This window comes from Oncorhynchus gorbuscha, linkage group LG02 (assembly GCF_021184085.1).
Source record: "Oncorhynchus gorbuscha isolate QuinsamMale2020 ecotype Even-year linkage group LG02, OgorEven_v1.0, whole genome shotgun sequence".
NCBI lineage: Eukaryota > Metazoa > Chordata > Actinopteri > Salmoniformes > Salmonidae > Oncorhynchus > Oncorhynchus gorbuscha.
This window is the reverse complement of record NC_060174.1, coordinates 111,655,673-111,681,448: the sequence shown is the minus strand read 5'-3', so window position 1 is coordinate 111,681,448 and position 25,776 is coordinate 111,655,673. Positions and strand designations below refer to the sequence as shown.

Here is a 25,776-nt window from a genome sequence, read left to right as displayed (position 1 = left end):
CAATCCCACCAAGATTATGATCAGTGATTAGTTCATTGACTATAACTGCCTTGGAAGTGAGGGATCTAACATTAAGTAGCCCTATTTTGAGATGTGCAACATCTCTTTCAATCATGACAGGAATATAGGTCTTTATTCCAGTGAGATTGCTAAGGCAAACACTGCCATGTTTAGTTTTCCTAACTTAAATGGAGGCACAGACACGGTCTCCATGGGGATAGCTGAGCTGACTACACTAACTATGCTAGTGGCAGACTCCACTATGCTGGCAGGCTGGCTAACAGCTGCTTGGCCTGCACCCTATCTCATTGTGGAGCTAGAGGAGTTAGAGCCCTGTCTATATTTATAGATAAGATGAAAGCACCTCTCGTAACAGTTGTAGTAACAGCTGTTGAAAGTTACAATAATAGTTGTTGAAGGTTATAGTTACAGCTGTTGAAGGTTACAATAATAGTTGTTGAAGGTTACAGTAACAGCTGTTGAAGGTTACAGTAATAGTTGTTGAAGGTTATAGTAACAGCTGTTGAAGGTTACAGTAATAGTTGTTGAAGGTTACAGTAACAGCTGTTGAAGGTTATAGTAACAACTGTTGCAGCTTACAGTAATAGCTGTTGCAGCTTACAGTAATAGCTGTTGCAGCTTACAGTAACAGCTCAGTACTTTTCCTTATACCGGCAAATTATAGATGGTTTTGTTTATCTTTTGGGGGGTAGATCAGCTTTAATCTTGCAGGAAGTTTGTGGTTTCTATCCATTTAAATGTCTGCATCATTTCCAAACCCCCATATAGTTTTTCCTGTAAATATACACCACATGAACAAAAGTATGAACGAAAGAACATCATTTACATTTACATTTAAGTCATTTAGCAGACGCTCTTATCCAGAGCGACTTACAAATTGGTGCATTCACCTTATGACATCCAGTGGGACAGTCACTTAACAATAGTGCATCTAAAACTTAGGGGGGGTGGGGTGAGAGGGATTACTTAACCTATCCTAGGTATTCCTTAAAGAGGTGGGGTTTCAGGTGTCTCCGGAAGGTGGTGATTGACTCCGCTGTCCTGGCGTCGTGAGGGAGTTTGTTCCACCATTGGGGGGGCCAGGGCAGCGAACAGTTTTGACTGGGCTGAGCGGGAGCTGTACTTCCTCAGTGGTAGGGAGGCGAGCAGGCCAGAGGTGGATGAACGCAGTGCCCTTATTTGGGTGTAGGGCCTGATCAGAGCCTGGAGGTACTGAGGTGCCGTTCCCCTCACAGCTCCGTAGGCAAGCACCATGGTCTTGTAGCGGATGCGAGCTTCAACTGGAAGCCAGTGGAGAGAACGGAGGAGCGGGGTGACGTGAGAGAACTTGGGAAGGTTGAACACCAGACGGGCTGCGGCGTTCTGGATGAGTTGAAGGGGTTTAATGGCACAGGCAGGGAGCCCAGCCAACAGCGAGTTGCAGTAATCCAGACGGGAGATGACAAGTGCCTGGATTAGGACCTGCGCCGCTTCCTGTGTGAGGCAGGGTCGTACTCTCTCATTCCAAAATCACAGGCATTAATAGGGAGTTGGTCAAACCTCTACTGCTGTAACAGCCTCCACTCTTCTGGGAAAGCTTTCCACTCTACGCTGACCCTTTGCTATGAGCCTCGAAATTGAGCTCAGGTGCACCCTGTTTCCATTGAGCATCCTTGAGATGTTTCTACAACTTGATTGGAGTCCACCAGAGGTAAATTCAATTGATTGGACATGATTTGGAAAGGCACACACTTGTCCATATAAGGTCCCACAGTTGACAGTGCATCTCAGAGCAAAAACGAAGCATTGAGGTCAAATTAATTGTCCGTAGAGCTTCAAGACAGGATTGTGCCGAGGCACAGATCTGGGGAAGAGTACCAAAGCATTTGAGTAACATTGTAGGTCCCCAAGATCACAGTGGCCTCCATTATTCTTATATGGAAGAAGTTTGGAACCACCAAGACGTTTCCTACAGCTGGCTGCCTGGCCAAACTGAGCAATCAGGGGAGAAGGGCCTTGGTCAGAAGGGCCTTGGTCAGGGAGGTGACCAAGAACCCAATGGTCACTCTGACAGAGCTCTCAAGTTCCCCTTTGGTAATTGAATAACCTTCCAGAAGTAAAACCATCTCTGCACAGAGATGGCACATGACAGCCCGCTTGGAGTTCACCTAAAGTCACCTAAAAGACAACAACAAGATTGCTGATGAAACCAAGATTGAACTCTTTGGCCTGAATACCAAGTGTCACATCTGGAGGAAACCTGGCACCATCCCTACAGTGAAGCATGGTGGTGGCAGCATCGTGCTGTGGGGATGTTTATCAGCGGGAGGGACTAGGAGACTTGTCAGGATCGAGGGAAAGATGAACAGAGCAAAGTACAGAGATCCTTGACGAAAACCTGCTCAGGACCTCAGACTGGGGATGGGGAGAAGGTTCACCATCCAACAGGACAACAACCCTAAGAACACAGCCAAGACAACACAGGAGTGGCTTCTCTGAATGTCCTTGAGTGGCCCAGCCAGAAGGCAGACTTGAACCTGATCGAACATCTCTGGAGAGACTTGAAAATAGCTATGTAGCGATGCTCCCCATCCAATCTGACAGAGCTAGACATGATCTGCAGAGAGAATGGGAGAAACAACCCAAATACAGGTGTGCCACGCTTGTATCATACCTAAGAAGACTCCAAGCTGTAATCGCTGCCAAAGGTACTTCAACAAAGTACTGAGTAAAGGGTCTGAATTCTTATGTAAATGTGATATTTAAAAAATATATACATTTACAAAACCTGTTTATGCTTTGTCATTATGGGATATTGTGTGTAGATTGAGGGGAAAAAAATAATTTCATAATTGAATCCATTTTAGAATAAGGCTGTAAGGTAACAAAATGTGGAAATGTCAAGGGGTCTGAATACTGATAAATACTGATCGTCTTTTCTTATTATCTGCTAAGCCATTACAATTATAACTAGCTATATTGATTTCACCACTTACCATAATGAGATACAAGTTCTGATTCTACATAACATAATGAGATACATGTTTTTATTATACTTAACATAATATATGTTTGTAAACTTACCATTAAGAAGTACCATGATAATTGAGTGTCCATTTGTGTCTCGTTTCAGGAAACTAGGCATATGTTGCGTGTTGTTTTTTGGGAAGAAATGCATTCTGGAAAATGTGAACTTTCATAAGCCTTAATAACAAATGTGTATGCCATCTGTAAATACTAATACAATTGTAAAATTATGAGCCTGGTTGGTTTAGTCACAGAAAAAGTAAGCAAGCTTCCCTCTAAACCATGATTGGCTGAGATAATGAGTGGGCTAGACATGCCGAGAGATGAGTTCGGATTGGTCTGCCATGTAACATGCTTCTGTCTATAACATGAGCTGGTCAGTATGTGTAGGTACTCATTTCCAACGTGGCTTTTTTGAAAGATAACATGTAGTAAAACTGCATGTGTTGCTCTCCACTTTCTGGAGGACCGAGTTTGGAAATCAGTGGAATTAGAGTATGATAGCTAAGGAGATGGAGAAACGTCTGGCGTTTGATTGCAAACATGCCGACTGAGTCGAAAAGGGAACACACAGAAGGCTGTTGTATAAAAAACACCTGTCTCCGGATTACATCTTCAAACAAAGGGCATCCATGGCATCCGTGACAGAGAGGGAGAAGCGTTCATCCATGTACATTAGTAAGATAGTCTAGCTAGCTACCATTTTCAGATATTACACATTTCTAATTTTGTAAAAGTCATTTTCATTTCAGGTTAGTGTTCTGGTTGCTAGCTAGCTGACGTTACACGTGTGAGATCTGTGTAGTTATATTTTTTGTGTCTCAGAGCCATTTAAATTGATGGTTATAGCCTAATGTTAGCTAGCTAACATTGAACCTGGTTGGTTAGCTAACTGTAACTTCATGCAGGCTAGTAACCATGAGTTGGGATTATGGTTCTTAGTTTAGCTAGCTAGATACATGTCAAAACAGAAGATTCCACTATGCTTGCTTGTTAACCCGGTCTGCTAACTGCTAGCTTGTTTAGCCCCAGCCTACTAACTGTTAGCATTGGCCTGCTAACGGTCTGAATCGCCGTGTCCCCAGTCAGCCCAACCACTCACTGGACCCATATGTTCACTTGGCTACGCATGCCTCTCTCTAATATCAATATGCCTTGTCCATTACTGTCCTAGTTAGTGATTACTGTCTTATTTCACTGTAGAGCCTCTAGCCCTGCTCAATATGCCTTAACCAACCATGTTGTTCCACCACCTACATATGCAATGACATTACCTGGTTTAAACGTCTCTAGAGAATATATCTCTCTCATCATTACTCAATGCCTAGGTTTACCTCCAATGTACTCACATCCTACCTTACCTTTGTCTGTATACTATGCCTTGAATCTATGCTATCGTGCCCAGAAACCTGCTCCTTTTACTCTCTGTTCCGAACGTACTAGGCGGCCAGTTCGTATAGCCGTTAGCCATACCCTTATCCTACTTCTCCTCTGTTCCTCTGGTGATGTAGAGGTTAATCCAGGTCCTGCAGTGCCTAGCTCCACTCCCACTCCCCAGGTGCTCTCATTTGTTGACTTCTGTAACCATAAAAGCCTTGGTTTCATGCATGTCAACATTAGAAGCCTACTCCCTAAGTTTGTTTTACTCACTGCTTTAGCACACTCAACCCAGATATCTTAGCCGTGTCTGAAATCTCCATTGTTAACAATAACATTTCCGCCAAGATAGAACTGCCAAAGGGGATGGAGTTGCAATCTACTGCAAAGAGAGCCTGCAGAGTTCTGTATTACTATCCAAGTCTGTATCCAAACAATTCGAGCTTCTACTTCTAAAAATGCACCTTTCCAGAAACAAGTCTCTCACTGTTGCCGCTTGCTATAGACCCCCCTCTGCCCCCAGCTGTGCACTCGATACCATATGTGAATTGATTGCCCCCCATCTATCTTCTGAGCTCGTGCTACTAGGTGACCTAAACTGGGACATGCTTAACACCCCGGCCATCCTACAATCCAAACTTGATGCCCTCAATCTCACACAAATTATCAATGAACCTACCAGGAACAACTCCAAATCCGTAAACACGGGCACCCTCATAGATGTCATCCTAACTAACTCGCCCTCCAAATACACCTCCGCTGTTTTCAATCAAGATCTCAGCAATCACTGCCTCATTGCCTGCGTCCGTAATGGGTCTGCGAACAAACGACCACCCCTCATCACTGTCAAACGCTCCCTAAAACACTTCTGCGAGCAGAATCGACCTGGCCGGGATATCCTGGAATGACATTGACCTCATCACATCAGTAGATGATGCCAGGCTATTCTTTATAAGTGCCTTCCTCACCATCTTAAATAAACATGCTCCATTAAAAAATGTAGAACCAGGAATAGATATAGTCCTTGGTTTATTCCAGACCTGTCTGCCCTTGACCAGCACAAAAACATCTTGTGGCGTACTGCATTAGCATCGAATCAGCCACGCTCAAGGTTCTAAACGACATCATAACCGCAATCGATAAGAGACATTACTATGCAGCCGTATTCATCGACCTGGCCAAGGCTTTCGACTTAGTCAATCACCACATTCTTATTGGCAGACCCGACCGCCTTGGTTTCTCAAATGATTGCCTCGCCTGGTTTACCAACTACTTCTCTGATCGAGTTCAGTGTGTCGAATCTGAGGGCCTATTGTCCAGACCTCTGGCAGTCTCTATGGGGGTGCCACAGGGTTCAATCCTCGGGCCGACTCTCTTCTCTGTATACATCAATGATGTTGCTCTTGCTGCTGGTGATTCTCTGATACACCTCTACGCAGACTACACCATTCTGTATACTTCTGGCCCCTCTTTGGACACTGTTAACTAACCTCCAGACGAGCTTCAATGCCATACTACTCTCCTTCCGTGGCCTCCAACTGCTCTTAAATGCAAGTAAAACTAAATGCATGCTATTCAACTGATCACTGCCCGCACCTGCTCGCTCATCCAGCATCACTACTCTGGACGGCTCTGACTGAATACGTGGAAAACTACAAATACCTAGGTGTCTGGTTAGACTGTAAACTCTCCTTCCAGACTCACATTAAGCATCTCCAATCCAAAATGTAATCTAGAATCGGCTTCCTATTTCGCAAAAAAGCATCCTTCACTCATGTTGCCAAACATACCCTCGTAAAACTGACCATCCTACCAATCCTCGACTTCGGTGATGTCATCTATAAAATAGCCTCCAACACTCTACTCAACAATCTGGATGCAGTCTATCACAGTGCCATCCGTTTTGTCACCAAAGCCCCATACACTACTCACCATTGCGACCTGTACGCTCTTGTTGGCTGGCCCTCGCTTCATACTCGTCGCCAAACCCACTGGCTACATGTTATCTACAAGTCTCTGCTAGGTAAAGCCATGCCTTATTTCAGCTCACTGGTCACCATAGCAACACCCACCCGTAGCACACACTCCAGCAGGTAGATCTCACTGGTCAACCCCAAAGCCAATTCCTCCTTTGGTCGTCTTTCCTTCCAGTTCTCTGCTGCCAATGACTGGAACGAACTGCAATAATCACTGAAGTTGGAGACTCATATCTCCCTCACTAGCTTTAAGCACCAGTTGTCAGAGCAGCTCACAGATCACTGCACATGTATATAGCCCATCTGTAAACATCCCATCTATCTACCTACCTCATCCCCATACTGTATTTATTTATTTATCTTGCTCCTTTGCTCCCCAGTATCTCTACATACACATTCCTCTTCTGCACATCTACCATTCCAGTGTTTAATTGCTATGTTGTAATTACTTCGCCACCATGGCCTATTTATTGTCTTAACTCCTTATCTTACCTCATTTGCACTCACTGTATATAGAATTTTTGTTTTCTTTTGTTCTACTGTATTATTGGCTATGTTTTGTTTATTCCATGTGTAACTCTGTGTTGTTGTATGTGTGGAATTTCTATGCTTTATCTTGGCCAGGTCGCAGTCTCAAATGAGAACTTGTTTTCAACTAGCCTACCTGGTTAAATAAAGGTGAATTTAAAAAAATAAATAAATTTAAAAGTAACCATTTCAGTGCAACGTTCATGATATCACTGCGACAAGTGTCGATAGGCATAGCTGGTGAATTCGCTCTGGCTATCTACTCTGTCTAAGTGTGTCAGAGCGCATAATAACTGATGCATTTACCAACGCTCAACACCCGTTGAATATGGCCGGTGTCAGAAAACGCTGGCAAAAAAGTGTAAATAATTTGTTACCAGCAGCACAGTTGCAGTCACCAATGCTCTCGATAACATAAAAACAGCCTAACCAGCTCTGCTAGGGTGAGTAAAACGGTCAGTGAGCAGTTCTCTCATTTGTGTCTGGAAGTAGTTAGCAATCTAGCCAACGTTAGCCAGTTATCTTGACTGCTGTTGTTAGGTCAGAACGCTCATCAACTCTACTCCTCGGCCAGAGCGTCCAGTGTGGCTTTGAATGCTCCAGAGTGAAACGCTCTGAATTTACAAATGGACAATCTGACAACGCTCTGAGTTTACAACCATACTGAGTGCACTCTGAACACACTCTGCCACTCCAGATTAAATTTATGAATACACCCGTAGTATAAACCAGCCTTCAGTCTTGAAATCTTTGGTTATTTAGTACTTGGCCTCACATGTGAATCCTTAAAGAGATGGCTTTAGAGGTTGAGAACAATGCTGAATGGGTGTAGACAAAGAAGAGCTGTCCAGTAGGTTTACCAAAACATTCAAGAGACATTTTCTCAACCTCTACTCAACTTTCAAAGCAGAATTACTTTCCCATTGTTCCTCAACTGTAGTTGTGTGATATACAAATTTTTTGCTTTGTCTCTACTTTTTTCAATGTAAAAAAGTTTCAAATATTGGTACATAAACCCGAATCGAGCTGGTTGCACTGTTACGCTGTAGCTGCAACTAAGTAAAACTATTTGTCCTCCAATATTCCACCCGCTAAAACATCCCCTCATCCCAAGTTGGGTTGTCCTCCCAGTGACTGGCTGACCATCCCTGTACACATGGATCCTATGACCTTTAAAATATAGGGATCCATCCTTTAAAATGAGCACATGGAGCCTAGGGCCTTTAAGAGATAGGGGCCCATCCTTTAAAATTAGCACATGGATCCTAGGGCCTTTAAGAGATGGGGGCCCATCCTTTAAAAGAGCAGATGGGTCCTAGGGCCTTTAAAAGAGCAGATGGATCCTAGGACCCTTAAGGGATGGGGGCCCATCCTTTAAAAGAGCAGATGGATCCTAGGGCCCTTAAGGGATGGGGGCCCATCCTTTAAAAGAGCAGATGGATCCTAGGGCCCTTAAGGGATGGGGGCCCATCCTTTAAAAGAGCAGATGGATCCTATGGCCTTTAAGGGATGGGGGCCCATCCTTTAAAAGAGCAGATGGGTCTTCGGACCTTTAAGGGATGGTGGCCCATCCTTTAAAAGAGCAGATGGATCCTAGGGCCTTTAAGGGATGGGGGCCCATCCTCTAAAAGAACAGATGGGTCCTAGGGCCTTTTTTTTTAAAAGACAAAAAAATCTTGCACATCTTAATTTATTCCCACAATTGACTAATAATATGCGTAATAATATAAGCACTTCTATGAAGGATTGTTGTCGATAACAAGGACCGGCAGTAGGAATTCTACATTTTTGTCAACAGATGTGGGATGCATACACTCACTCACCCTACCACTCCCAAACAAACACCTATTCCCTCTATCCCAGCCATAGATCGACCCATGTTTGTTTGTGTTTGTTTATATTGTGTGTGTGTTTGTCATATCAAATTTTATTTGTCACATGCGCCGAATTTAACAGGTGTAGTAGACCTTACCGTGAATTCTTAATTACAAGCACGTATTAACCAACAATGCAGTTCAAAAATATTTACTAAATAAATTAAAGTTTAAAAAAAGAAAGAAGTAACACTAAAATAATAATAACGAGGCTATAAACAGGGGGTACCGGCACTGAGTCAATATGGAGACTATATACAGGGGGTACCAGTACAGAGTCAATGTGGAGACTATATACAGGGGGTACCGGCACCGAGTCAATATGGAGACTATATACAGGGGGTACCAGTACAGAGTCAATGTGGAGACTATATACAGGGGGTACCGGCACCGAGTCAATATGGAGACTATATACAGGGGGTACCGGTACAGAGTCCATGTGGAGACTATATACAGGGGGTACCGGCACCGAGTCAATATGGAGACTATATACAGGGGGTACCAGTACAGAGTCAATGTGGAGACTATATACAGGGGGTACCAGTACAGAGTCAATGTGGAGACTATATACAGGGGGTACCGGCACCGAGTCAATATGGAGACTATATACAGGGGGTACCAGTACAGAGTCAATGTGGAGACTATATACAGGGGGTACCGGCACCGAGTCAATATGGAGACTATATACAGGGGGTACCGGTACAGAGTCCATGTGGAGACTATATACAGGGGGTACCGGCACCGAGTCAATATGGAGACTATATACGGGGGTACCGGTACAAAGTCAATGTGGAGACTATATACAGGGGGTACCGGCACCGAGTCAATATGGAGACTATATACAGGGGGTACCGGCACCGAGTCAATGTGGAGGCTATATACAGGGGGTACCGGCACCGAGTCAATGTGGAGGCTATATACAGGGGGTACCGGCACCGAGTCAATGTGGAGGCTATATACAGGGGGTACCGGTACAGAGTCAATGTGGAGACTATATACAGGGGGTACCGGCACCGAGTCAATATGGAGACTATATACAGGGGGTACCGGCACCGAGTCAATGTGGAGGCTATATACAGGGGGTACCGGCACCGAGTCAATGTGGAGGCTATATACAGGGGGTACCGGCACCGAGTCAATGTGGAGACTATATACAGGGGGTACCGGTACAGAGTCGATGTGGAGGTTATATACAGGGGATACCCGAACTGAGTCAATGTGAAGGCTATATACAGGGGGTACCGGCACCGAGTCAATGTGGAGGCTATATACAGGAGGTACCGGCACCGAGTCAATATGGAGGCTATAGTCAGGGGTTACCTGTTATGCAGGTGAATGAGGACCCAAAAGCGACTTGGCGAAAACAGAGTTTTTAATCCAGTAAAGTTACTTTACAAACAAAAGGCATAATACTACTCGTAATGACGAGAACAGACTGGAGACTTGATCAAGAACTGCAGGTTGCCTCGGGAAGGCACTTGAACGTAGCAGACTCAGACACCTGCTCACCACGCAGCATCTGAGGGAAACACGACACGACAGGGCAATACATAGACACAGCACGGTGAATAATAGACAAGGATCCGACAGGGCAGGAACGGAAAACAAGGAGAGAAATAGGGACTCTAATCAGGGAAAAGGATCAGGAACAGGTGTGGGAAGACTAAATGATTGATTAGGGGAATAGGAACAGCTGGGAGCAGGAACGGAACGATAGAGAGAAGAGAGAGCGAGAGAGTGAGAGAGGGAGGGGGAGAGAGAGGGATAGAAAGAGGGAAAGAACCTAATAAGACCAGCAGAGGGAAACGAATAGAAGGGGAAGCACAGGGACAAGACATGATAATCAATGACAAAACATGACAGTACCCCCCCACTCACCGAGCGCCTCCTGGCGCACTCGAGGAGGAATCCTGGCGGCAACGGAGGAAATCATCAATAAGTGAACGGTCCAGCACGTCCCGAGACGGAACCCAACTCCTCTCCTCAGGACCGTAACCCTCCCAATCCACTAAGTATTGGTGACCCCGTCCCCGAGAACGCATGTCCATGATCTTACGTACCTTGTAAATAGGTGCGCTCTCGACAAGGACGGGAGGGGGAGGGAAGACGAACGGGGGTGCGAAGAAAGGGCTTGACACAGGAGACATGGAAGACAGGATGGACGCGACGAAGATGTCGCGGAAGAAGCAGTCGCACAGCGACAGGATTGACGACCTGGGAGACACGGAACGGACCAATGAACCGCGGAGTCAACTTACGAGAAGCTGTCGTAAGAGGAAGGTTGCGAGTGGAAAGCCACACTCTCTGGCCGCAACAATACCTTGGACTCTTAATCCTGCGTTTATTGGCGGCTCTCACAGTCTGTGCCCTGTAACGGCAAAGTGCAGACCTCACCCTCCTCCAGGTGCGCTCACAACGTTGGACAAACGCTTGAGCGGAGGGAACGCTGGACTCGGCAAGCTGGGATGAGAACAGAGGAGGCTGGTAACCCAGACTACTCTGAAACGGAGATAACCCGGTAGCAGACGAAGGAAGCGAGTTGTGAGCGTATTCTGCCCAGGGGAGCTGTTCTGCCCAAGACGCAGGGTTTCTGAAAGAAAGGCTGCGTAGTATGCGACCAATCGTCTGATTGGCCCTCTCTGCTTGACCGTTAGACTGGGGATGAAACCCGGAAGAGAGACTGACGGACGCACCAATCAAACGACAGAACTCCCTCCAAAACTGTGACGTGAATTGCGGGCCTCTGTCTGAAACGGCGTCTAACGGGAGGCCATGAATTCTGAACACATTCTCGATAATGATTTGTGCCGTCTCCTTAGCGGAAGGAAGTTTAGCGAGGGGAATGAAATGTGCCGCCTTAGAGAACCTATCGACAACCGTAAGAATCACAGTCTTCCCGCAGACAAAGGCAGACCGGTAATGAAGTCTAGGGCGATGTGAGACCATGGTCGAGAAGGAATGGGAGCGGTCTGAGACGACCGGCAGGAGGAGAGTTACCCGACTTAGTCTGCGCGCAGTCCGAACAAGCAGCCACGAAACGGCGCGTGTCACGCTCCTGAGTCGGCCACCAAAAGCGCTGGCGAATAGACGCAAGAGTGCCTCGAACACCGGGATGACCAGCTAACTTGGCAGAGTGAGCCCACTGAAGAACAGCCAGACGAGTGGAAACAGGAACGAAAAGGAGGTTACTAGGACAAGCGCGCGGCGACGCAGTATGCGTGAGTGCTTGCTTAACCTGTCTTTCAATTCCCCAGACTGTCAACCCGACAACACGCCCATAAGGAAGAATCCCCTCGGGATCAGTAGAAGCCACAGAAGAACTAAACAGACGGGATAAGGCATCAGGCTTGGTGTTTTTGCTACCCGGACGGTAAGAAATCACAAACTCGAAACGAGCGAAAAACAACGCCCAACGAGCTTGACGGGCATTAAGTCGTTTGGCAGAACGGATGTACTCAAGGTTCTTATGGTCTGTCCAAACGACAAAGGAACGGTCGCCCCCTCCAACCACTGTCGCCATTCGCCTAGGGCTAAGCGGATGGCGAGCAGTTCACGGTTACCCACATCATAGTTGCGCTCAGATGGCGACAGGCGATGAGAAAAATAAGCGCAAGGATGAACCTTATCGTCAGACTGGAAGCGCTGGGATAGAATGGCTCCCACGCCTACCTCTGAAGCGTCAACCTCGACAATGAATTGTCTAGTGACGTCAGGAGTAACGAGGATAGGAGCGGACGTAAAACGTTCTTTTAGAAGATCAAAAGCTCCCTGGGCGGAACCGGACCACTTAAAACACGTCTTGACAGAAGTAAGAGCTGTGAGAGGGGCAGCAACTTGACCGAAATTACGAATGAAACGCCGATAGAAATTAGCGAAACCTAAAAAGCGCTGCAACTCGACACGTGACCTTGGAACGGGCCAATCACTGACAGCTTGGACCTTAGCGGAATCCATCTGAATGCCTTCAGCGGAAATAACGGAACCGAGAAAAGTAACGGAGGAGACATGAAAAGAGCACTTCTCAGCCTTTACGTAGAGACAATTCTCTAAAAGGCGCTGTAGAACACGTCGAACGTGCTGAACATGAATCTCGAGTGACGGTGAAAAAATCAGGATATCGTCAAGATAGACAAAAACAAAGATGTTCAGCATGTCTCTCAGAACATCATTAACTAATGCCTGAAAAACAGCTGGCGCATTGGCGAGACCAAACGGCAGAACCCGGTACTCAAAATGCCCTAACGGAGTGTTAAACGCCGTTTTCCACTCGTCCCCCTCTCTGATGCGCACGAGATGGTAAGCGTTACGAAGGTCCAACTTAGTAAAGCACCTGGCTCCCTGCAGAATCTCGAAGGCTGATGACATAAGGGGAAGCGGATAACGATTCTTAACCGTTATGTCATTCAGCCCTCGATAATCCACGCAGGGGCGCAGAGTACCGTCCTTCTTCTTAACAAAAAGAACCCCGCCCCGGCCGGAGAGGAAGAAGGCACTATGGTACCGGCGTCAAGAGACACAGATAAATAATCCTCGAGAGCCTTACGTTCGGGAGCCGACAGAGAGTATAGTCTACCCCGAGGAGGAGTGGTCCCCGGAAGGAGATCAATACTACAATCATACGACCGGTGAGGAGGAAGGGAGTTGGCTCGGGACCGACTGAAGACCGTGCGCAGATCATGATATTCCTCCGGCACTCCTGTCAAATCGCCAGGTTCCTCCTGAGAAGTGGGGACAGAAGAAATGGGAGGGATGGCAGACATTAAACACTTCACATGACAAGAAACGTTCCAGGATAGGATAGAATTACTAGACCAATTAATAGAAGGATTATGACATACTAGCCAGGGATGACCCAAAACAACAGGTGTAAAAGGTGAACGAAAAATCAAAAAAGAAATAGTCTCACTGTGGTTACCAGATACTGTGAGAGTTAAAGGTAGTGTCTCAAATCTGATACTGGGAAGATGACTACCATCTAAGGCAAACATGGGCGTAGGCTTGTCTAACTGTCTGAAAGGAATGTCATGTTTCCGAGCCCATGCTTCGTCCATGAAACAACCCTCAGCCCCAGAGTCAATCAAGGCACTGCATGTAGCACCCGAACCGGTCCAGCGTAGATGGACCGACATAGTAGTACAGGATCTAGATGAAGAGACCTGAGTAGTAGCGCTCACCAGTAGCCCTCCGCTTACTGATGAGCTCTGGCCTTTTACTGGACATGAATTGACAAAATGTCCATCAAATCCGCAATAGAGGCACAGGCGGTTGGTGATCCTCCGTTCCCTCTCCTTGGTCGAGATGCGAATACCTCCCAGCTGCATGGGCTCAGTCTCTGAGCCAGAGGAGGGAGATGGTTGCGATGCGGAGCAGGGAAACACCGTTGACGCGAGCTCTCTTCCACGAGCTTGGTGACGAAGATCTACCCGTCGTTCTATGCGGATGGCGAGAGCAATCAAAGAATCCACACTGGAAGGAACCTCCCGGGAGAGAATCTCATCTTTGACCACTGCGTGGAGTCCCTCCAGAAAACGAGCGAGCAGCGCCGGCTCGTTCCAGTCACTAGAGGCAGCAAGAGTGCGAAACTCTATAGAGTAATCCGTTATGGATCGATCACCTTGGCATAGGGAAGCCAGGGCCCTAGAAGCCTCCCTACCAAAAACTGAACGGTCAAAAACCCGAATCATCTCCTCTTTAAAGTTCTGGTAATTGTTAGAACAATCAGCCCTTGCCTCCCAGATAGCTGTGCCCCACTCTCGAGCCCGGCCAGTAAGGAGTGAAATGACGTAAGCAACCCGAGCTCTCTCGCTAGAGTATGTGTTGGGTTGGAGAGAGAACACAATATCACACTGGGTGAGAAAGGAGCGGCACTCCGTGGGCTGCCCGGAGTAGCAAGGTGGGTTATTAACCCTAGGTTCCGGAGGCTCGGCAGGCCAGGAAGTAACAGGTGGCACGAGACGAAGACTCTGGAACTGTCCAGAGAGGTCGGAAACCTGAGCGGCCAGGTTCTCCACGGCATGGCGAGCAGCAGACAATTCCTGCTCGTGTCTGCCGAGCATGGCTCCTTGGATCTCCACGGCAGTGTTACGAGCATCTGTAGTCGCTGGGTCCATTCCTTGGTCGGATCCTTCTGTTATGCAGGTGAATGAGGACCCAAAAGCGACTTGGCGAAAACAGAGTTTTTAATCCAGTAAAGTTACTTTACAAACAAAAGGCATAATACTACTCGTAATGACGAGAACAGACTGGAGACTTGATCAAGAACTGCAGGTTGCCTCGGGAAGGCACTTGAACGTAGCAGACTCAGACACCTGCTCACCACGCAGCATCTGAGGGAAACACGACACGACAGGGCAATACATAGACACAGCACGGTGAATAATAGACAAGGATCCGACAGGGCAGGAACGGAAAACAAGGAGAGAAATAGGGACTCTAATCAGGGAAAAGGATCAGGAACAGGTGTGGGAAGACTAAATGATTGATTAGGGGAATAGGAACAGCTGGGAGCAGGAACGGAACGATAGAGAGAAGAGAGAGCGAGAGAGTGAGAGAGGGAGGGGGAGAGAGAGGGATAGAAAGAGGGAAAGAACCTAATAAGACCAGCAGAGGGAAACGAATAGAAGGGGAAGCACAGGGACAAGACATGATAATCAATGACAAAACATGACATTACCGGTACAGAGTCAATGTGGAGGCTATATACAGGGGGTACCGGCACCGAGTCAGTGTCAAATCAAATCAAATTTTATTTGTCACATACACATGGTTAGCAGATGTTAATGCGAGTGTAGCGAAATGCTTGTGCTTCTAGTTCCGACAATGCAGTAATAACCAACAAGTAATCTAGCTAACAATTCCAAAACTACTACCTTATAGACACAAGTGTAAGGGGATAAAGAATATGTACATAAAGATATATGAGTGAGTGATGGTACAGAGCGGCATACCAGTAGATGGTATTGAGTGCAGTATATACATATGAGATGAGTATGTAAACAAAGTGGCATAGTTAAAGTGGCTAGTGATACATGTATTACATAAAGATGCAGTAGATGATATAGAGTACAGTATATACATATACATATGAGATGAATAATGTAGGGTATGTAAACATTATATTAGGTAGCATTGTTTAAAGTGGCTAGTGATATATTTTACATAATTTCCCATCAATTCCCATTATTAAAGTGGCTGGAGTTGAGTCAGTGTGTTGGCAGCAGCCACTCAATGTTAGTGGTGGCTGTTTAACAGTCTGATGGCCTTGAGATAGAAGCTGTTTTTCAGTCTCTCGGTCCCAGCTTTGATGCACCTGTACTGACCTCGCCTTCTGGATGATAGCGGGGTGAACAGGCAGTGGCTCGGGTGGTTGTTGTCCTTGATGATCATTATGGCCTTCCTGTGACATCGGGTGGTGTAGGTGTCCTGGAGGGCAGGTAGTTTGCCCCCGGTGATGCGTTGTGCAGACCTCACTACCCTCTGGAGAGCCTTACGGTTGTGGGCGAAGCAGTTGCCCTACCAGGCTGTGATACAGCCCGACAGGATGCTCTCGATTGTGCATCTGTAGAAGTTTGTGAGTGCTTTTGGTGACAAGCCGAATTTCTTCAGCCTCCTGAGGTTGAAGAGGCGCTGCGGTGCCTTCTTCACGATGCTGTCTGTGTGGGTGGACCAAATCAGTTTGTCTGTGATGTGTACGCCGAGGAACTGAAAACTTACTACCCTTTCCACTACTGTTCCATCGATGTGGATAGGGGGGTGTTCCCTCTGCTGTTTCCTGAAGTCCACAATCATCTCCTTAGTTTTGTTGACGTTGAGTGTGAGGTTATTTTCCTGACACCACACTCCGAGGGCCCTCACCTCCTCCCTGTAGGGCGTCTCGTCGTTGTTGGTAATCAAGCCTACCACTGTTGTGTCGTCCGCAAACTTAATGATTGAGTTGGAGGCGTGCGTGGCCACGCAGTCGTGGGTGAACAGGGAGTACAGGAGAGGGCTCAGAACGCACCCTTGTGGGGCCCCAGTGTTGAGGATCAGCGGGGTGGAAATGTTGTTGCCTACCCTCACCACCTGGGGGCGGCCCGTCAGGAAGTCCAGTACCCAGTGGCACAGGGCAGGGTCGAGACCCAGGGTCTCGAGCTTGATGACGAGCTTGGAGGGCACTATGGTGTTAAATGCCGAGCTGTAGTCGATGAACAGCATTCATTCTCACATAGGTATTCCTCTTGTCCAGATGGGTTAGGGCAGTGTGCAGTGTGGTTGAGATTGCATCGTCTGTGGACCTATTTGGGTGGTAAGCAAATTGGAGTGGGTCTAGGGTGTCAGGTAGGGTGGAGGTGATATGGTCCTTGACTAGTCTCTCAAAGCACTTCATGATGACGGAAGTGAGTGCTACGGGGCGGTAGTCGTTTAGCTCAGTTACCTTAGCTTTCTTGGGAACAGGAACAATGGTGGCCCTCTTGAAGCATGTGGGAACAGCAGAGTGGGATAGGGATTGATTGAATATGTCCGTAAACACACCGGCCAGCTGGTCTGCGCATGCTCTGAGGGCGCGGCTGGGGATGCCGTCTGGGCCTGCAGCCTTGCGTTTTCCTCATGTCGGCTGCAGTGAAGGAGAGTCCGCATGTTTTAGTTGCGGGCCGTGTCAGTGGCACTGTATTGTCCTCAAAGCGGGCAAAAAAAGTTATTTAGTCTGCCTGGGAGCAAGACATCCTGGTCCGTGACTGGGCTGGTTTTCATTTTGTAATCCGTGATAGACTGTAGACCCTGCCACATACCTCTTGTGTCTGCTGTTGAATTGAGATTCTACTTTGTCTCTATACTCACGCTTAGCTTGTTTGATTGCCTTGCGGAGGGAATAGTTACACTGTTTGTATTCGGTCATGTTTCCGGTCACCTTGCCCTGATTAAAAGCAGTGATTCGGGCTTTCAGTTTCACGCGAATGTTGCCATCAATCCACGGTTTCTGGTTTGGGAATGTTTTAATCATTGCTATGGGAATGACATCTTCAACGCACGTTCTAATGAACTCGCTCACCGAATCAGCGTATTCGTCAATGTTGTTGTCTGACGCAATACGAAACATATCCCAGTGCACGTGATGGAAGCAGTCTTGGAGTGTGGAATCAGATTTGTCAGACCAGCGTTGAACAGACCTCAGCGCGGGAGCTTCTTGTTTTAGTTTCTGTCTGTAGGCAGGGATCAACAAAATGGAGTCGTGGTCAGCTTTTCCGAAAGGAGGGCGGGGCAGGGCCTTATATGCGTCGCGGAAGTTAGAATAGCAGTGATCCAAGGTTTTTCCAGCCCTGGTGTGGTGACTATATACAGGGGGTACCGGCACCGAGTCAGTGTGGAGACTATATAAAGGGGGTACCGGCACTGAGTCAATGTGCAGGGGTACAGGTTAATCGAGGTAATTTGTACATGTAGGTAGGGGTTTCAGTTTGTATATGTGTGTGTGTGTATGTGTGTATTTACATTTGTATATTCGTGTTTCAATTGTCAGTCGCAGCAGTGCAGAGCGACAGCTCCTGGCACGTCAGGCGGTTGCTAAGCGACGACAGGCCCTGCGAGGCCCCGCCTACATGTTCTCGGATCCGCCCATCAGCCTCTCGGATGCAGAACAGCGCTTCCTGGAGGCGGCGGAGTATGGCAATATCCCAGAGGTCAGTTACCATGACAACATTACAGACCTGTCAAATAAAATACACGTTTATTGGTCATGTGCACAAAATACAGGTGTAAAGGGTACAGTAAAATGTTTACTTGCTAAATCTACTCAACAATGCAGTTCAAGAATAAGGATCAACAATAAGGAACTGTTACCATGACAATGTTACACCCCTGTCAGTTAACTTATAAGCCCTGTCTAAGCTGGGGAGGAGTTCTACTAAGCTATATGGAATTGTTTTAAGAAGGTCATACCAAGGATCATTTTGATTAAGAAGACTCCTTAGAGTATCCCAAATTAACCCATACAAACTCATTGAATAACAGATTGACCACATGGAACAACAGGTAGTCCTTACTGCTATTAGCCCATACAAACTCATTGAATAACAGATTGACCACATGGAACAACAGGTAGTCCTTACTGCTATTAGCCCATACAAACTCATTGAATAACAGATTGACTACATGGAACAACAGGTAGTCCTTACTGCTATTAGCCCATACAAACTCATTGAATAACAGATTGACCACATGGAACAACAGGTAGTCCTTACTGCTATTAGCCCATACAAACTCATTGAATAACAGATTGACCACATGGAACAACAGGTAGTCCTTACTGCTATTAGCCCATACAAACTCATTGAATAACAGATTGACTACATGGAACAACAGGTAGTCCTTACTGCTATTAGCCCATACAAACTCATTGAATAACAGATTGACCACATGGAACAACAGGTAGTCCTTACTGCTATTAGCCCATACAAACTCATTGAATAACAGATTGACTACATTGAACAACAGGTAGTCCTTACTGCTATTAGCCCATACAAACTCATTGAATAACAGATTGACTACATGGAACAACAGGTAGTCCTTACTGCTATTAGCCCATACAAACTCATTGAATAACAGATTGACTACATGGAACAACAGGTAGTCCTTACTGCTATTAGCCCATACAAACTCATTGAATAACAGATTGACCACATGGAACAACAGGTAGTCCTTACTGCTATTAGCCCATACAAACTCATTGAATAACAGATTGACCACATGGAACAACAGGTAGTCCTTACTGCTATTAGCCCATACAAACTCATTGAATAACAGATTGACTACATGGAACAACAGGTAGTCCTTACTGCTATTAGCCCATACAAACTCATTGAATAACAGATTGACCACATGGAACAACAGGTAGTCCTTACTGCTATTAGCCCATACAAACTCATTGAATAACAGATTGACTACATTGAACAACAGGTAGTCCTTACTGCTATTAGCCCATACAAACTCATTGAATAACAGATTGACTACATGGAACAACAGGTAGTCCTTACTGCTATTAGCCCATACAAACTCATTGAATAACAGATTGACTACATGGAACAACAGGTAGTCCTTACTGCTATTAGCCCATACAAACTCATTGAATAACAGATTGACTACATGGAACAACAGGTAGTCCTTACTGCTATTAGCCCATACAAACTCATTGAATAACAGATTGACCACATGGAACAACAGGTAGTCCTTACTGCTAATAGCCCATACAAACTCATTGAATAACAGATTGACCACATGGAACAACAGGTAGTCCTTACTGCTATTAGCCCATACAAACTCATTGAATAACAGATTGACCACATGGAACAGCAGATACAGTCAGATACAACAACAGATACAGATAAGAAAGATCAGGAAACATTACATTTTTTCAACTGGCACGGGGAACATTCAGATGAGTCTTGTGAGTCCTGTGGGCATTCTCGAGCAAAACACCAAAATGTACAGTAGAGTCTCACATTTCCACAGAGGGGTCATATACAGTTAATCGGAAGGTATTCAGTCCTCTTGACTTTTTCTACATTTTGCTACGTTACTTATTATAAAATGTATTAAATTGTGTTTTTCCCTCATCAATCTACACACAATACCCCGTAAGCAAAAACAGGTTTTTAGAAAATGTAGCTAATCTATTCAAAATAAAAAAGAGATATTCAAACCTTTTACTCAGTACTTTGTTGAAGCACCTGTGACAGTGATTAAAGCCTTGAGTCTTCTTGGGTGTGGCGCTACAAGCTTGGCACACCTGTATTTGGGGAGTTTCTCCCATTCCTCTCTGCAGATCCTCTCAAACTCTGTCAGGTCGGATGGGGAGCGTCCCTGCACAGCTATTTTCAAGTCTCTCCGGAGATGTTCGATCGGGTTCAAGTCCAATCTCTGGCTGGGCCACTAAAGGACATTTAGAGACGTGTCCCAAAGCCACTCCTGTGTAGGTTTGGCTGTGTGCTTAGGGTCGTTGTCCTGTTCGAAGGTAAACCTTCGCTGAAACATGCATGAGAGCATCAGCTGTTTCGGGAAAGACTGGGTGATCACACTCTCTGCAGTCGATGTGAGTAAGACCTTTAAACAGGTCAACATTCACAAGGCCGCAGGGCCAGATGGATTACCAGGATGTGTTACTGCGAACACGCGTTGACAAAGTGGCAAGTGTCTTCACTGACATTTTCAACCTCTCTCTGTCTGAGTCTGTAATGCCAACATGTTTTAAAACCTCTTCGGACTAGGGGGCACTATTTTCACGTCCAGATGAAAAGCGTGCCCAAAGTAAGCTGCCTGCTACTCAGACCCAGAAGCTAGGATATGACCGTAATTGGTCGATTTTGATAGAAAACACTCTAAAGTTTATACAACTGTTAAAATTATGACTGTGAGTTTTACATAACTTATTTGGCAGGCGAAACCCAGAGGACAAACTGTCCAGGAATTTTCTTTTTTGAAGTGACTGTGTTTTCAATTGGTTTTCCATGGGAATCTAGATATCTGAGGTATCTGGTTGCAGTTTCTATGGCTTCCACTAGATGTCAACCGACTTTAGAAATTGGTTGACTGATTGACGTACAGAAAACGTTTGACCTCTGTCATTGCCAAAAAAGGGTATATAACAAAGTATTGAGATAAACTTTTGTTATTGACCAAATACTTTTTTCCACCATAATTTACAAATAAATTCATAAAAAATCCTACAATGTGATTTTCTGGATTTTTTTTCATCAAAATTTGTCTGTCATAGTTGAAGTGTACCTATGATGAAAATTAAAAAAAAAACTACAGGCTTCTCTCATCTTTTTAAGTGGGAGAACTTGAACAATTGGTGGCTGACAATACTTTTTTGCCCCACTGTAGCCCTTGGTTCACTCCAGTGAGTTAATTCGGGAAACGGTAACTCCCTAACCTCTTCAACCTATGGGGGCGCTATGTCATTATTGGATAAAAAACGTGCCCGTTTTAAGAGCAATATTTTGTCACGAAAAGATGCTCGACTATGCATATAATTGGCAGCTTTGGAAAGAAAACACTGACGTTTTCAAAACTGCAAATATATTATCTGTGAGTGCCACAGAACTCATGCTACAGGCGAAACCAAGATGAAACCTCAAACAGGAAATGAGCAGAATTCTTGAGGCTCTGTTTTCCATCGTCTCCTTCTATGGCTGTGAATGTGCCATGAACGAGCATAAGCTCTCTGCCGTTCGCCCAAGGTGTCTGCAGCATTGTGACGTATTTGTAGGCATATCATTGGAAGATTGGCCATAAGAGACTACATTTGCCAGGGGTCCGCCCGGTGTCCTTTGTCTAAATTGGTGCGTAAACTTCAGCTGCAGGCATTTTGCCATGGGATTCAGAGGGGAAAGCACACTTCTACGAACGATATATCATCGAAGAGATATGTGAAAACACGTTGAGGATTGATTCTAAACAACGTTTACCATGTTTCAGTCGATATTATGGAGTTAATTTGGAAAAAAGTTTGCCGTTTTGACGAATGAATTTTCGGGTTTTTTTGGTAGCCAAACATGATGCAGAAAACGGACAGATTTCTCCTGCACAAATAATCTTTCAGGAAAAACTGAACATTTGCTATCTAACTGAGAGTCTCCTCATTGAAAACATCCGAAGTTCTTCAAAGGTAAATTATTTTATTTGAATGGTTTTCTGGTTTTTGTGAAAATGTTGCCTGCTGAATGCTAACGCTAAATGCTAATGCTAGCTATCAATAGCTATCAATACTGTTACACAAATGCTAGTTTTGCTATGGTTGAGAAGCATATTTTTGAAAATCTGAGATGACAGTGTTGTTAACAAAAGGCTAAGCTTGAGAGCTAGCATATTGATTTCATTTAATTTGCGATTTTCATGAATAGTTAACATTGCGTTATGGTAATGAGCTTGAGGCTGTATTCACGATCCCGGATCCGGGATGGCTCGCCGCAAGAAGTTAAACAACCTTTTTCCATGGTGCCCCAAGATACTAATGGGTTGATTGTTATATGATTAATTTAATCACATCATGACAGGTCATAATAGTTTGATAGTCACGTCATGACAGGTCATAATAGTTTGATAGTCACGTCATGACAGGTCATAATAGTTTGATAGTCACGTCATGACAGGTCATAATAGTTTGATAGTCACGTCATGACAGGTCATAATAGTTTGAAGGCAGTTCGGAAGCTACAGACGATTTTGTGAGAAGACTGATTTTCGGGATGTCTCATGGTCTCACAAACACAGCTGTAACTCTATCACGTTTCACTGCAGATGCGGAAGTGTTACATCGGCAGATGCAGTGGATTGAGACGCATTCCAATGCAAAACAAGCGATATCTCTCGTTTAAACTGACAGATTTGTATGGGGAATTTTTTATTTTGCCAAATAGATTTTCCATGGGTGCTCGGACATTGACCTTGACATGATATTATAGACCTTTACCATAAAACTCTTTATAAGGCCAAATTATACAGGGGACTTTAGTTTAATGTCACCACAGTGCGTTGTGTATCTGTTTCAGACATTAGGACCAGGCTTAAATTCACCACAGTGCGTTATATCGCTGTTTTTTAACCAGCATTTACTTCTCCCACGAGGTGCGACGCATGGTCCTACACATGCCCAGTCTCAACGTGAACGCAGTAGACTACATGGGCCAGAATGCATTGCAGCTGGCAGTGGCCAATGAGCATCTAGAGGTGACTGAGCTGCTGCTTGGGAGAGTGGAGCTATCCAGGGTGGGAGACGCTCTGCTACTGGCCATCAGTGAGTGATTGATTGATTGATAGAGAGAGAGAGAGAGAGAGAGAGAGAGAGAGAGAGAGAGAGAGAGAGAGAGAGAGAGAGAGAGAGAGACAGAGAGAGAGAGAGAGAGAGAGATACACTTACTCCATTACTCTCTGTGTGTATCCTAGGTAAAGGTTATGTGCGTATAACGGAGGTGTTGCTAGGCCACCGTTCGTTCAGTGACGCGCAGCGCCTGACAGCAAGCCCTGCCCAGGTGGACATGTTGGATGACTTCTACGCTTATGATGAGGATGGAACACGGTGAGAGGGGGGCGTGTGTGCGTGCGTGCGTGCGTGCGTGCGTGTGTGCGTGCGTGTGTGTGTGTGTGATGCTTGTCTGTCTGTGTGTTTTTGTGTGTGTGTCTATGTACGTGTATGTCTCTCTCTCTCTAGTTTCTCCCGTGACGTGACCCAAGGGATTCTAGGTCTAGCGGTGGGCCAGTAACCTAAAGGTTGCTAGCTCGATCCCCGAGCTGACAAGGTAAAAATCTATCAATCTGCCCCTGAACAAGGCAGTTCACACACCGTTCCTAGGCCATCATTGTAAATAAGAATTTGATCTTAACAAACTTACCTAGTTAAATAAAAAATAAAATAAAAAATTCTAGCAGCTAACACTGAGTGTACAAAACATTAAGAAAACTTTCCTAATATTGACCTGTTGGTCCTCCAGAAAGTAGAGACCAACACTTGCAGTTTTACTACATGATACATTAAAAAAACTGCATTAAACAGGATTACCTAGACATAAACTCGACAATGTATTATATCTTACGTTATTAGCCCAGAATATTTTTGTGTTATTACATACAGCCAGGGAGAACTATTGGATATCAGAGCGCTGGTAACTCACCAGCACTACCAGAACTACCAGCATCAAGAGCAGGGATGACTTTTCTGAAGCAGATCCATTGTTTGCAACCACTAGGGCAATTGAAAGGATTCCAGAAGCTGACCCAAAACAACGCAGGCAAAGGAGTGGGGTTCTAGTCTGATTTAGGAGGCGAAAACACCACCCACCACCTCCAAGTATATTACTCGCTAATGTTCAGTCTCTGGATAACAAAGTTGACGAGCTCAGAGCCCGAGTCTGGAAAGATCCAGAGAGACATCAGGGATTGTGACATACTCTGCTTCATGGAGATAAGGCTCTCTCTGAATAACTGTTAGAATCGGTCAGCCAGCTGGATTCACAGTTCTTTGCGCAGAAAGGAATAAATATCTCTGGTGAGAAGAAGGGCAGGTGCATGTTTCATGATTAACGGGTCATGGTGTAATTGTGATAGGACTTGAGTTCCTGTATGTTTTCATTCACCCGATCTAAAATACCTCACAATCAAATGTTGTATTATCTCCCAAGAGATTTCTCATCGGTTATAGCCACGGCCGTGTATATCCCCCCTCAAGCTGATACCACGACGGCCCACAAAGAACTCCACTGAACTTTATGCAAACAGGAAACTACATATCCTGAGGCTGCATTTATTGTAGCTGGGGATTTTATCAAAGCAAATTTGAGAAAAAAGATGCCGAAGTTCTATCAACACATAGACTCGCGCTGCCAAAACACTCGACAACTGTTACTCCAACTTCCGGGATGCCTGTAAGGCCCTCCACTGCCATCCTTTGGCAAATCTGACCACGACTCCATTTTGCTCCTTCCTTCCTATAGGCAGAAACTCAAACAGGAGGTACCCGTGCTAAGGACTATTCAATGCTGGTCTGACCAATCGGAATCCACGCTTCATGATTGTTAAGACAGGGATTTTGCTTAAGCCCCACCCTCTTCAGCATACAGTTGAAGTCGGAAGTTTACATACACAGGTTGGACTCATGAAAACTAGTTTTTCAACCCCTCCACAAATTTCTTGTTAACAAACTATAGTTTTGGCAAGTCGGTTTGGACATCTACTTTGTGCATGACAAGTCATTTTTCCAACAATTGTTTACAAACAGATTGTTTCACTTATAATTCTTTGTATCACAATTCCAGTGGGTCAGAAGTTTACATACACTAAATTGACTGTACCTTTATTAAACAGCTTGGAATACTCTAGAAAATGATGTCCTGGCTTTAGAAGCTTCTGATAGGCTAATTGACCATTTGAGTCAATTGGAGGTGTACCTGTGGATGTATTTCAAGGCCTACCTTTAAACACAGTGCCTCTTTGCTTGACATCATGGGAAAATCTATAGAAATCAA

At 45.4% G+C, this 25,776-nt stretch overlaps 1 protein-coding gene across 1 annotated transcript in view; it reads left to right on the top strand.

Annotated features, from left to right (window-relative positions):
• The window catches only part of LOC123990980 (short transient receptor potential channel 3-like), an 87,751-nt gene that overhangs the window by 6,611 nt on the left and 55,364 nt on the right, over positions 1 to 25,776 (top strand). The window contains exons 2-4 of the mRNA XM_046292056.1: positions 18,279 to 18,438; positions 23,384 to 23,552; positions 23,702 to 23,834. Coding sequence (XP_046148012.1) covers positions 18,279 to 18,438; positions 23,384 to 23,552; positions 23,702 to 23,834 — 462 coding nt within the window. The remainder of the gene's footprint in view (positions 1 to 18,278; positions 18,439 to 23,383; positions 23,553 to 23,701; positions 23,835 to 25,776) is intronic.